This window comes from Chiloscyllium punctatum, chromosome 2, assembly GCF_047496795.1.
Source record: "Chiloscyllium punctatum isolate Juve2018m chromosome 2, sChiPun1.3, whole genome shotgun sequence".
NCBI lineage: Eukaryota > Metazoa > Chordata > Chondrichthyes > Orectolobiformes > Hemiscylliidae > Chiloscyllium > Chiloscyllium punctatum.
In genome coordinates, this window is record NC_092740.1 from 158,424,299 (window position 1) to 158,438,537 (window position 14,239).

The 14,239-nt window shown below is 43.2% G+C and overlaps 1 protein-coding gene across 1 annotated transcript in view; it reads left to right on the top strand.

Annotated features, from left to right (window-relative positions):
• The window catches only part of LOC140492209 (A disintegrin and metalloproteinase with thrombospondin motifs 19-like), a 538,786-nt gene that overhangs the window by 40,062 nt on the left and 484,485 nt on the right, over positions 1–14,239 (top strand). The window contains 2 exon segments of the mRNA XM_072591100.1: positions 1,641–1,813; positions 4,046–4,129. Coding sequence (XP_072447201.1) covers positions 1,641–1,813; positions 4,046–4,129 — 257 coding nt within the window.

The following is a 14,239-nucleotide window of genomic DNA, read 5'->3' on the forward strand; positions in this document are numbered from 1 at the left end:
TCTTGGTTATGGAATCCTGAAGCCTTACCACCCTCTGTGAGGAAAATCCTCTCCATTTCAGCCCTAAATGGCCTCACTTTTTCTGAGACTTAATCTCCGGGTTTCTACACGATTTAACCCTCAGAAGCATCCATCCTACATCGAACCTATTGAGCCCTGTAAGAATTTTGTATGTATCAGTAAGTCCACCTTTCACAGTTTTAAACTGGAGGGAATATACACTCAGCCTCCTCAGTCTTCCTTCAGAGAATGATCTTGATGTCCCAGAAAACTTGTATGTGGTGTACATCCTTTGTGACAAGCGTCCTTCCTTTGGTCAGGAGTGCAAACTGTACAATGTGCTGCATGTAATGTCTTACCAAAGGCTTATACAATTTCAGCAAGAGATCTTTACTCCTGTACTCTCATTCTCTTGCAATAAAGGCCAGCATGCTTGCTAACTCTCATGTTAGTTTTCAGTGATATATGAACAAGTACTCCAGGTCTGTTTGCATATCAACGTTTTCAAGGTGGGAAAAGAAATGAGGAAAACTAAAACAATCAATGCATTGATCCTTCAAATTGACTGATCTAGTGTAATATAAACATATCAATTGGTTTCTCAGCAAAGGTTTCCTGTATCTAACAGCCTGACTTATAAATGGCAAAATTCATAACATATTACTAGCCTTTCTTCAAGGTCTACATTTATTGTGTTGTTCTTATGTTAGTGTCAGGTAAAAACAATGACTGCAGATGCTGGAAACCAGAGTCTAGATTAGAGTGGTGCTGGAAAAGCACAGCAGGTCAGGCTGCTCCTCAGATGCTGCCTGACCTGCTGTGCTTTTCCAGCAACAGTCTAATGTAGACTTATGTTAGTGTCAGTCATGTCTCATTTGTTGCATTCTCATCTCTGACTTAGGGGTTTGTGTCTTCTAGTTTCATTCCAAAAACTTGAGTCTAGCACCTTGGCTGAAACTCCAGTACAGTATTGAGAGGGTATTCCTGCAGAATAAGATGTTAAACTGAAGCTGCACTATTTTTTCTCAGATGGAGGTGCTTTGAAAGCTTGTGATTTCAAATAAATCTGTTGGACTATAACCTGGTGTTGTGCGATGCTGACAAATATTTGTCCCAAGGACAGATCATCAAGTCATTATGTTTGTGGGAACAAACTGTTTGCAAACTGGCTGCAGTTTTTCTCACATTACAACAGTGACTACACTTGAAAAGCCCTTTCACCATAAAATACTTAAGACATCACAAGGTCATGTCAGGCTCTATATCAATGCAATTTGCTTACTTTTTTTTCATTTAACCAATGTATTATTTTTTCCACTGGCAACTTTGGTTCCTTTGGGGAAGTTGGAAAAAAATCTCTTTGTTATTTATCTCAGTAAAGACAGCTGAATAACTCAGCCTACAAACGAATGAACTCTGGATGTTAGCATCCGTTTGTTATCAACTTGACTCTTGTTGCGGTGATTTGTAGCTGACACTACTGACAGAAAATTTTGCACAGAGGCTAATGTTCTGTAGCCTCTTATAACGTGCTGACATTCTAGTGTTGATCATTGCTTAAATTGTTTCTAAGTCAGTATGGGAAAATTACGTTAGTTGTCTTAATATCTTGTTAACAAATTTTCAATTGTGTTTTACAGATAAAAGAGAATCCAAAAATAGAAAACAAATGGAGAGAGGAAGAGGCAGGAGATACACATATAAATTATCACGTGACTATAATGTAGAGACCTTAGTTGTTGCTGATACAGCAATGGTTAACTATCATGGAGCTGATGCTGTCAGAAGGTTCATTTTAACTGTCATGAATATGGTGAGAATGAATTGTAGTTGTACTAAACATTGTTGAACAATTACTAACTTAATAACAAACAGTAAAACATGAATGGTTATATATTCTGACACAATCCTGTTGTGGCCCAGATTTCCTCCTTCCCCCACAACCCCAACTTCTCACGACCTTTAAAGAAAAACATAAATTGCTGTAGAAACTAAGCAAGTCTGGCAGCATGAGTACAGAGAGAAACTGAGTCAACATTTCCATTCTAGTGACCCTTCTTCAGATTGCCAGACCTGCTGAATTTCTCTAGCAATTTCTGTTTTATTTTTGTTTCAGATCTTCAGCTTTCATGGTTCTTTGGTTTATTCTCACTGACCTTATTTGAGTCAGCAACGCTGACCACTTCAGAGATTTTGTCTGAAGGATTTTAGTGGGGTGGTGGCTCTCCTTCCAGACCATCCTTCATCTACAACTGGGCATCACTGCTAGGGACTGACACAGTAACTCTGAGGAGTTGCAATGACTGCCTGTCTGTAACTAGAATTCCCACTGGGAATTAGACCTTGGATGTCACCTGAGATCACAAAGCTTGAAAATGTTTGGCTGTGTTTCTGAACCCTTTTATGAAGACAGCTTGCTGTTCACATGTCATATTTTTCGGGGCAGGGTGGAACTCCAGACTGACATGCTTTTTTATATTTTGTTGCCTTTTGAACATACATTTGCAAATATCTATCAGAACCATCAGTAATTGATAGAGAAAAATAACCTTATGATGAATGTAAATCTTCATCAGGAACAACTTAAATGATTTGTATTGCTGAAGGAGTTAACCATATAAGACCATAAGACCATCAGACATAGGAGGAGAAATTAGGCCATTCAGCCCATCAAGTCTGCTCTGCCATTCAATCATGACTGACAGGTTTCTCAGTCCCATTCTCCTGCTTTCTCCTCACAACCCTTGATCCTCTTGATAATCAAGAACTCAGCTATCTCAGTCTTAAATATACTCAATGACCTGGCCCCCACAGCCTTCTGTAGCAATGAATTCCACAGATTCACCATTCTCTGGCTGAAGAGGTTTCTCTTTATCTCTGTTCTAAAAGGTCTTCCCTTTACCCTAAGGCTGTGTCCTTGGGTCCCCATCTCTCCTACCAATGGAAACATCTTCCCAACATCTCCTCTGTCCAAGCCATTCAGTATCCTGTAAGTTTCAATTAGATCCCACCCCTTATCCTTCTAAACTCCATCGTGTATAGACCCAGATTCCTCAAACATTCCCAATACATTAAGCTGTTCATTCCTGGGGCTATTCTCGTGAACCTCCTCTGAACCCTCTCCAGGGCCGGTGTATCCTTCCTGCGATATGGGGCCCAAAACTGCGCACAATACTCTAAATGAAATGTCTGACTTATTGCCTGATATCTTGTAATTTTTCAATACAAGACTTGAGTTTTGAATGTGATGAATACTGTCCATTTGTTTGGATAACGACAATTACAAAGAAAATCTATACAGCTTTGGATATGCAGCTCTCTTGATTGACATCCTATCCACCACCTTAAACATTCACTCCTGCCAGCCCTGGCGCAATGTGGCTGCAGTGGTTATTGTCTACAAGGTGCACTGAGCAAGACATTGAGGTGTCTTTGACAGCACTGTCCAAATCTATGATCTCTACCATGTAGAAGGTCAAGAATAGCAGGCACAGGGGAACACTGCTACTCACAAGTTTTCTTCCAAGTTGCGCACAATCTTAACTTGAAGTAAATTACCAAGCCTTCATTGCCACTGGGAAAAATTCTTCAGCTCCCTTTCTAACACTAACTGTGCCACAAAGGGTTTGCCAAGACAAACTGAGAACACAGTTGATTGTCACTTTCTCAAGGAATATTATGGATTGGCAGTTACTGCTGGCTTTGCCAGTGACACAATATCCAATGAGCCAATAATATATAGAAAAAAATACGTAGGATAGACCCAGACCAAATTGATTAGAAAAGTTGGTTAAATTTGAAACAAAAAGCTTAGACCAGGTATTGTTCATGGGTTCAGTGTGGAACCTAAATGCCCGCATAATTTTAAAACATTGACATCCAAATTCCCCTAAGCAATATCCAGCTACTGGGACATTTTCATCAACATTTTTTTTGTCAGGTTCCAGTTGTAATGTGCATTTCAGCTGTCAGTGTGATTAATGTCCCTGGATATTGGTGCATCTGCTTCAAGCACTTTTTTTTTGCTACAAACGTTTTTTTCTAGGTCTTCAATCTGTTCCAACACAAAAGTCTTGGCGTACAAATGAACCTACGAGTGACAAAACTTGTTTTGCTTCATGAAACACCGGTAAGAAGAATATTAGTTCATTGTGGAGTGTAAGAAACGATGTATTATTTTGTGTAAGATTATACTATATATGTAGTGGCTTGAAATGTCTGCTTTAAAATAAAGTATTGAGTGTTTTGCAGCTGCCCCATAATTTAAACCTAATGATATCTTGAATGTGTCTCTTGCACTGAAAGTAAATGCATGTTTGTTCATGCAGTCTTTTCTCCAAGATGTGCGCCCCTCTGTTAACACTAAAGTTAGAAACAATGGACATATGACTATTCTTTAAGAATGCTATTATTTACATCCATCCTTATTTATTACATTTAGGTTAATTTCATTGATGTTCTGTGACAGCATTAATGTTGTTTTATGCGGTGTAAGATCTGTTAAATGATGCACAATGAGATCATTAAGTGGAATATCAATGTGTCTAAGATGGTAGCATTTGGTCTGGGTTCCGGTCAAATGAGTAAAAATTCTAAGCATGTCACTAAGATACCTCCAAATGGCTGGCATTCTTGAGAATGGAGAGGTTGCAGCAATTTTTCTTCTAATTTCCCTTCATTTTGCACACCTGATTTGTTGCATTGTGCACCACTTTTATGTTTAGAGTGCACTTCACTTGTTTTCCATTCATTCAGGCACATAGGTGTCACTGTCTGGGCCAGTATTTATCGCCCATCCATGTTTCCTTTGAGAAAGGTGGTAGTGAGCTGCCTTCTTGAGGCTCTGAAGTCCCTTTGGTGTTGGAACACTATAATGTTGTTCAGAAGAGAGTTTCAGGATTTAATATATTTCCAAGTCAGGAAGTTGGGTGATTTGGAGGGGAACTCACAGGTGATGTTGATGGTATGTATCTGCTGCCCTTGTCTTCTAGATGGAAGTAATCATGGGTTTGGAAGGATCTTTGGTGAATTTCTAGAGTGCATTTTGTGGGTAGTATACACTACTGCCAATGAGCATTGGTGCTGGTGGGAGTAGATGGTTGTGGATGTAGTGCCAGTCTAGGTGGCTGCTTTGTCCTGGATGGTGCTGAGCTTCTAGCATGTTATTGGAGCTGCACTCATCCAGGCAAGTGGGGAGTATCCACCATGGCCTTGACCTGTACCTTGTAGATGGTGGACAGGATTTGGTTGGTCAAGGGATATGTTACAGACTGTAGGCTTCCTAGCGTCTGACTTACTTTTGTAGCCATAGTATTCAGTTGGCTAGTCCAGTTGAGTTTCTGGTCAATGGTAACCCCGAGAATGTGATGGGGTGGGGGGTGGATTCAGTGATGGTAACACCATTGAGTATCAAGGTGCGGTGGTTAAATTGTCTCTTGTTGTAGATAGCCATTGCCTGGCACTTGTGCATTGTGAGTGTTTCTTGCCCTTTTAGCCCAAGCCTGGATATAGTCCATGTCTTACTGCATTTGGGCATCTGCTGCTTCAGTATGTGTCAAGTTGCAAGTGGTGCTGAACATTTTGTAATCATCAATGAACATACCTACTTTTTATTTTATGATGTCAGGAAGGTAATTGATGGAGCAACTGATGATGGTTGGATATAGGATGTCACCCTGAGGAATTCCTGCAGAGATGTCCTGAAACTGAGATGACTAGCCTCCAACAACCATACACATCATCATTTGTCAGAGTTAGGACTCCAACCAAGGGAGAGCTTGCCCTGGTTCCAGTTTTGCTGGGGGCTCCTTGAGGCCACACTCTGTCAAGTGAAACCTTGATGTCAAGGACTGTCACTCTCACTCTCATCTCAATAATATATAACAAGTTAAACAAAGAGCTGCAAATGGTGAAAATCTGAAACAGAAACAGTAAATACTGGCAAAATTCAGGAGATCCGGCAGTATCTACGGAGCGAATGTAACATTAATGTTTTGAGTCCAGTGGTTCTTCAATTCCCCACCTCTGGAAATTAGCTCATTGTCCATTTTTTGAACCAAGGCTGTAATAAGATCAGGAGCTGAGTGGCATCACTGAGCAGGTTATTGCTGAGCAGGTTATTGCTGAGCAGGTTATTACTGAGCAGGTTATTGCTGAGCAGGTTATTACTGAGCAGGTTATTGCTGAGCAGGTTATTGCTGAGCAGGTTATTACTGAGCAGGTTATTGCTGAGCAGGTTATTGCTGAGCAGGTTATTACTGAGCAGGTTATTACTGAGCAGGTTATTGCTGAGCAGGTTATTGCTGAGCAGGTTATTACTGAGCAGGTTATTGCTGAGCAGGTTATTACTGAGCAGGTTATCGCTGAGCAGGTTATCGCTGAGCAGGTTATTGCTGAGCAGGTTATTACTGAGCAGGTTATTACTGAGCAGGTTATTGCTGAGCAGGTTATTGCTGAGCAGGTTATTACTGAGCAGGTTATTGCTGAGCAGGTTATTGCTGAGCAGGTTATTACTGAGCAGGTTATTGCTGAGCAGGTTATTGCTGAGCAGGTTATTACTGAGCAGGTTATTGCTGAGCAGGTTATTGCTGAGCAGGTGCTGCTTGATAGCATTGTTGATGATACCTTCCATCACTTTGCTGGTGATTGAGAGTAGGCTGATGGACGGTAATATCCAGTTGGGATTTGTCCTGATTTTTGTGTATGAAACATACCTGGGCAATTTTCCACATGGTCAGGTCAATGTTAGTGTTGTAACTGTATGCTTTGCACAACTTAGAGGGACAGGTACTGGTACAAAGGCTGTCATCCCCTGCGTAGGGTGATCCAGACTACTATATGTTGCACAACTTGGATGGAAAGATGGCAATTTGCTAGCATGCATCCAGGTGAGGATTTGCCATTTAAGAACCGGATGTCTCAGTTTGAACCTGTTTTACACATATAACTGTGGCCTTGGAGTAAAGGTTTTCCTTGTGAATCAGGAGGAGCATGAGTCTTTCCTCATAGTCCATATTGTCAGGATCACAAATCAAATCTCCAGTCAGCTATAGGTGTAGTGAACTTGTAATTGCAGAAATTGTTTTTCAAGAGTGGGACATGTTAGCAAAAGATTACTGTAGTAAATTCAGTGGCTGCTTGGTGAGAAACTCTGGAATGTTATACCTGTAAACTGTCAAAAAATCTTCAAATGGAAAGTCCAGTAAGGTAGAGAAAACAAGAGGCTGACTACCCAATACTTTATTGGAAGAAGGCCATCAGCTGTAGACATGTTTGTGTTTTACCTTCACACAGTATCAAAAGTGAGTTGAACAATAGTCTGTGTGTTAGTACCTAATGTTCTACTGTGTGAAATAGTGTGCTGGAAAGGTCATGGTTTTGAAAACAGCCATTTAACATCCCTGTACTACAGGTAAAGAAAGGGAAAAAAACTCTCTAACACTCTGAGTAGTGCCAGTCAGCCACTGATCAGTAACTAGGACTTAAGATTTCAATCAACATGCAAAGCCAGGCATCTTGAAACCAACTGTTTTACTACCAGCCTGAATGTTACCGGTAGCATCTACTGTAACAGCCACAATGTTCTTCTATCTAATGCAGAGTTGCAGGGATAGGTCGAGGTGGGATATTCTTTAGAGGATCAGTGTGGATCTGATGGGCCAATTGGCCTGCTTCCACACTGTATGGATTCTATCATTTCATGATTCTATAATCTACTCTTCTTAAATTGCTTAGATTATAGTGTATTACAGCATTTTATTGTAACTTTTACCTTTCTTTTGGACTATTTTCTTATTCCCAATCTGTGTGTATGTGTGCACATTATTAATTTTTCTGGTATTTAGTAATAAATAAACTCACTCTTTTCTTTAAAACCCACCAAATTCAAGTTAAACTGGTACCTTTTAAAACAAACTCATTTGATTTTGGAGAAAGCTATCCATAAAGGATGTGATCCTTTTTTCAGTCATCTGACTAACATAGGGACTGGGTGAATTAAGATGGAGAGCCAGTTCAGAACTTCTCACCTAGGAGTTTAATGAATCAGGGTATCCCAACTGGAACTACACACAGTGTGGAAACCTACCCAGGACTTGGTTGTACCACAAGATTACACAATTGTGCTCCCCCTACATGAATACCGACACACCCCTCCCTACATGAATACCGACACACCCCTCTCACGCCCAGTTTTGGGAACTTGCTCCCTTTGGATTCAAATCTACATTTCCTCACCCACACCATTTGCAGGTATCAGCAAGAAAATATTACTACTTCCCCAATTATTCTTTTTCCCTTTTCTGTCTGGATTCAGTTTGTCTGGAGGATGAGCTGAATAAATTGTGATTACAAATTTATTAATTCTGATTCTTGTGTAGACTTGCGTGTAAAACAACTGATCACACAATGGTCATGTTTTTATTTATGTGACCATGCTCACAGCTGGTTTTGCCAGTGCTGCCAATATCAAATGAATGCATAAACGAGACAAAAATTTGCTGTTCTTGTACTCAACCATCTCCTGTGAAAAGCATATTTGTCTGAGATTTGCAGTGTTTCTGCAAGGTAAAAACAATGACTGCAGATGCTGGAAACCAGATTCTGGATTAGAGTGGTGCTGGAAAAGCACAGCAGTTCAGGCAGCATCCGAGGAGCAGGAAAATCGACGTTTCGGGCAAAAGCCCTTCATCAGGAATATTTGCAGAGTGCCTGAAGGGTGGAGAGATAAGCTAGAGGAGGGTGGGGATGGGGAGAAAGTAGCATAGAGTACAGTAGGTGAGTGGGGGAGGGGATGAAGGTGATAGGTCAGGGAGGAGGGTGGGGGAAGGTAGCAAAGAGTCCAATGGGTGAATGGGGGTGGAATGAAGGTGATAGGTCAGAGAGGAGGGTGGAGTGGATAAGTGGAAAGGAAGATAGGCAGGTAGGACAGGTCATGGGGACAGTGCTGAGCTGTAAGTTTGGAACTAGGGTGAGGTGGGGGAAGGGGAAATGAGGAAACTGTTGAAGTCCACATTGATGCCCTGGGGTTGAAGTGTTCCGAGGCGGAAGATGAGACGTTCTTCCTCCAGGTGGTGGGGTCTGTTTGGAGGTGGTGGAAATGTCGGCGGATGATTTGGTTTATGTGAAGGTTGGAATGGGTTGAAGGTGAGCACCAGGGGTGTTCTGTCCTTGTTCACCATCAAACCAGCAGATAAAGGAGGTACAATGATAGTCTGGTGCACTGACCTCCACACCACTGAAGCCAGACGCCAACTCGAGGAGACCTCCTCCTATCGCCCCCTCGACCATGACTCCACCCCCCATCACCAAACCATCATCTCCCAGACCATACAGAACCTCATCACCTCAGGAGATCTCCCTCCCACAGCTTCCAACTTCATTGTCCGGGAACCCTGCACTGCCCGGTTCTACCTCCTTCCCAAGGTCCCCACCCTGACCTTAAATTTACCTGGACCATCTCTGACATCTCCCTCCCCTTCCTGGACCTCACCGTCTCCATTAATGGCGACCGACTTGACACCGACATTTTTTTACGAACCCACTGCCTGACCACCATGGCCGACTCATTGTCTCACATTGCCTCAGCATGTTCCTGCCCCACTGAACTCATCTCTACCTACCTCGACACTGTCCTATCCCTCCAATCGAGGAACTCCCCACATACGTTCGAGACACCACCCACGCCCTCCACCTCCTCCAAGACTTCCGTTTCCCCAGCCCACAACACCTCATCTTCACCATGGATATCCAATCCCTCTACACCTCCATCCGCCATGACCAGGGCCTCCAAGCCCTCCATTTCTTCCTCTCCCAATGTCCCCAACAGTATCCTTCCACCAACACTCTCTTTCGTCTCACCGAACTGGTCCTCATCCTTAACAATTTCTCCTTCGAATCCTCCCAATTCCTCCAGACCAAAGGGGTAGCCATGGGCACACGTATGGGCCCCAGCTATGCCTGTCTCTTTGTTGGCTACATAGAGCAATTGATCTTCCGTAATTACACCGGCACCACTCCCCACCTCTTCCTCCGCTACATTGATGACTGCATTGGCGCCACCTCGTGCTCCCGCGAGGAGGTTGAGCAATTCATCAATTTCACCAACACATTCCACCCTGACCTTAAATTTACCTGGGCCATCTCTGACATCTCCCTCCCCTTCCTGGACCTCTCCATCTCGATTAATGACGACCGACTTGACACCGACATTTTTTACAAACCCACCGCCTACCACAGCTACCTGGATTACACCTCTTCCCACCCTACCTTCTGCAAAAATGCCATCCAGTATTCGCAATTCCTCCGCCTCGGCCGTATCTGCTCCCAGGAGGACCAGTTCCACCACAGAACACACCAGATGGCCTCCTTCTATAGAGACCGCAATTTCCCTTCCCACGTGGTTAAAGATGCCCTCCAATGCATCTCGTCCACATCCTGCACCTCCACCCTCAGACCCCACCTCTCTAACCGTAACAAGGACAGAACGACCCTGGTGCTCACCTTCCACCCTACAAACCTTCGCATAAACCAAATCATCCGCTGACATTTCCGTCACCTCCAAACAGACCCCACCACCAGGGATATATTTCCCTCCCCACCACTTTCCGCCTTCCGCAAAGACCGTTCCTTCCATGACTACCTGGTCAGGTCCACGCCCCCCAACAACCCACCCTCCCATCCTGGCACCTTCCCCTGCCACCGCAGGAACTGTAAAACCTGTGCCCAAACCTCCTCCCTCACCTCTATCCAAGGCCCTAAAGGAGCCTTCCACATCCATCAAAGTTTTACCTGCACATCCACTAATATCATTTATTGTATCCGTTGCTCCCGATGCGATCTCCTCTACATTGGGGAGACTGGGCACCTCCTAGCAGAGCGCTTTAGGGAACATCTCCGGGACACCTGCACCAATCAATCACACCGCCCCATGGCCCAACATTTCAACTCCCCCTCCCACTCTGCCGAGGACATGGAGGTTCTGGACCTCCTTCACCGCTGCTCCCTCACCACCAGACGCCTGGAGGAAGAACGCCTCATCTTCCCCCTCGGAACACTTCAACCCCAGGGCATCAATGTGGACTTCACCAGTTTCCTCATTTCCCCTTCCCCCACCTCACCCTAGTTCCAAACTTCCAGCTCAGCACCACCCTCATGACCTGTCCTACCTGCCTATCTTCCTTTCCACTTATCCACTCCACCCTCCTCTCTGACCTATCACCTTCATCTCCACCCCCATTCACCTATTGTACTCTATGCTACTCTCTCCCCATCCCCACCCTCCTCTCATTTATCTCTCCACTCTACGGGCTTCCTGCCTGTATTCCTGATGAATGGCTTTTGCCCGAAACATTGATTTTCCTGCTCTTTGGATGCTGCCTGAACTGCTGTGCTTTTCCAGCACCACTCTAATCCAGAGTGTTTCTGCTATGTCAATGAGCTAAAACTTTAAATGCAGAGACCTGATACTGTAGCTACTGTGCTTCTTACTGTGTTTGTATGGACCTATTAGGTTGTCTGGCCCTTAAATAAGGATATCGCATGAGCAATGGTTAATTTTTCGTTCATTGAGCAACGCAGGAATTTTCCAGTCCTGGCTTTAGGTTCGCCAGTCATGTCATGTGACATCAGGATAGTGTTAAATCATCACGTTTGGGGCCCACATAGAGAATGCGCTTTGCTATACCCATATTCCCTAACAAGGCAGATAATAGCTAGTAGTACCAACTAGCCTTCAGAAAGCTAGCTAGGACTGGGTAGCATTGGAAGCTGTGTGGCACAAATGAAACTCGTGCCCCAGAAGCTAACTTTGCCAACTGTGGAATATCAGGTTTATAGTGTATATCCCACTGTGATTGCATTCCATAGATGTCATTATGTAACGCCCCACCTCCCCCACCAACCTGGATAATAGGACATTAGGGCAACAACTTTGTGTTCAGTTAGCTTCCTCTGCAGTGGACAGCTGGGAAGCTTTGGATAGTTGAGTTTTCTTCTAGGTGACTGGGATGATGAGGCTGCCTTGTTTAATACTAATCGTCTTTTTGGCCATTCACGCCCCACACTCCTGGAAAAATAAACAGCACCAAGAGAACTCAGGCATGCCAGAAATATGTAGTTAAATATTTCACTGTTCATCCAATAATGCTAAACTTTACTTTTTGCCTCTGAATATAGTGGATTGCACTTGAAAGTGGTTTAGAATTTCCTTTGTAATATTTAAGTGTTGAAGTGCAAACCTTTTTTTATATTTAGAAATAACTACATTAAAAATCTGTGCTGTCACTGAACAGGGTGGCATGGTGGCTCAGTGGTTAGCACTGCTGCCTCACAGCGCCAGGGACCTGGGTTTGACTCCACCCTTGGATGACTGTCAATGTGGAGTTTGCACATTCTCCTGTATCTGTGTGGGTTTCCTCACACAGGTCATGCAAAATTGCCCATAGTATCTTGGGATATGTTCAGGCTAGGTGGATTGGCTATGGGAAATGCAGGCTTACAGAAATAGGGTAGGGGGATGGGTTGGTTGAGATGCTGATCAGAGGGTTGATGTGGATTTGATGGGCTGAATGGTCTGCTTCCACATTGTGGGGATTCTATGAACAGTCATGATACTGCCTATTTCCATGTTGTATTTTAATCTTGGAACAAGATTTCATGTTGGTTGGTTCTCACTCAGCGCTTGTCGCAGCAATTTCTTAATGATGAATATTTTCCTTGTGCACAATGTGTGCAGCTCCCTATTAGGAGGAAGGCATTGGAAACCCTCCGTGCTGGGACCACAACTGTTCACAATATACATTAATGATTAGAGAAAGGAAGTGAATGTACTGTCGCCAAATTTGCAGGCAACACAAAAATAGGTGGAAATGCAAGTTGCAAGACAGATACAAACAGATTACAGAGAGATATAGATACGTTATGTCAATAGGCAAAAAGCTGGCATATGGAGTTTATGTGGGAAAATGTGAAATAATTCATTTTGGAAAGAAAAACGAAATAACTGCAGAAAGAGGCTTGGGGGCACTTCCACACAAAACACAGAAAGCTCGCACACAGGAGCAGCAGGTAATTAGTCTTTTGGAATGTTGGCCTCTATTTCAAAAAGGGAGTATAAGAGAAGGGGAGTATAAGAGAAGGGAAGTCTTACTGCAACTATACATGGTGCTGGGGAGATCACATCTAGAGTACTGTGAACAGTTTTGGTCCCTGATTTAAGGAAATATATCTTTTCATTGGAGGCAGATGATCCCTGGTATGGAGGGATTGTTTTATAAGCAAAGGTTAAACATGTTGGGACTCTACTCATGGGGGTTGAGAAGAGTGAGGAGTGATCTCATTGAAACATATTACAATATTTAAAAGACATTTGCACATATACGTGAATAAAAAAGGTTTGGAGGGATATGGAGCAGGAGCAGGAACAGGCAGGTGGGACTAGTTTTGGACCAGGGGACACAGTCTCAGAATAAAGAGGTACCATTTTAAGAGTGAGATGAGGAGGAATTTCCTCTCTCAGAGGGTTGTGAGTCTTTGGAACTCCTTGCCACAGACTGGGGCAAAGTCCTTGTGTATAATTACAGCTGAGATTCTTGATCATGAGGGAAATCAAGAGTTACGGAGAAAATGCAGGATAGTGGATGTAAGGAATGTTGAATGAGCCATGGTCCTATTGAATGGCAGAGCAGACTTCAGGGCGGAATGGTCTGTTCCTATTCCTATTCCTGTTGCTTATGGTCTTATGCTCATAATATCCAGCCACCTAACAGGCTAATGCATAGTGTGTGAGCCCTGAGAATTGAATACCAGTGATATAGACATAACTATTACTGAGGCAAGGATGGGAGCTTAGGGTAGGACAGAATGGAAGTATTTGGTGACATGATGGGTGTGACTACCTGGGAAGTACTGATTAGGGCATAAAGATGACAGGACATGGTAGGGATAGAATCAGGAATGATGTGAAAGGAATAGAATGTGCACTTCATGAGGAGGATGACATGGGAAGGATTGAATATTTTGGGGTATGGATTTTTAAAAATATTGCAATAGGTACAGATTTCATCGCTAGTGTTTAGCAGGTTTGGTTGTGAAATTTTTTATCAGTGGAATTCTCATTAGAGTGTGAAGTGGAACAGACTGATTCAAACAGTATCGGACCATCCTGTCTTAATCAAAATGGATTTATTGCAGCACTAAAGATAAATGTTCCACTTAATTACCTCAAGTACTAAAGATCTCA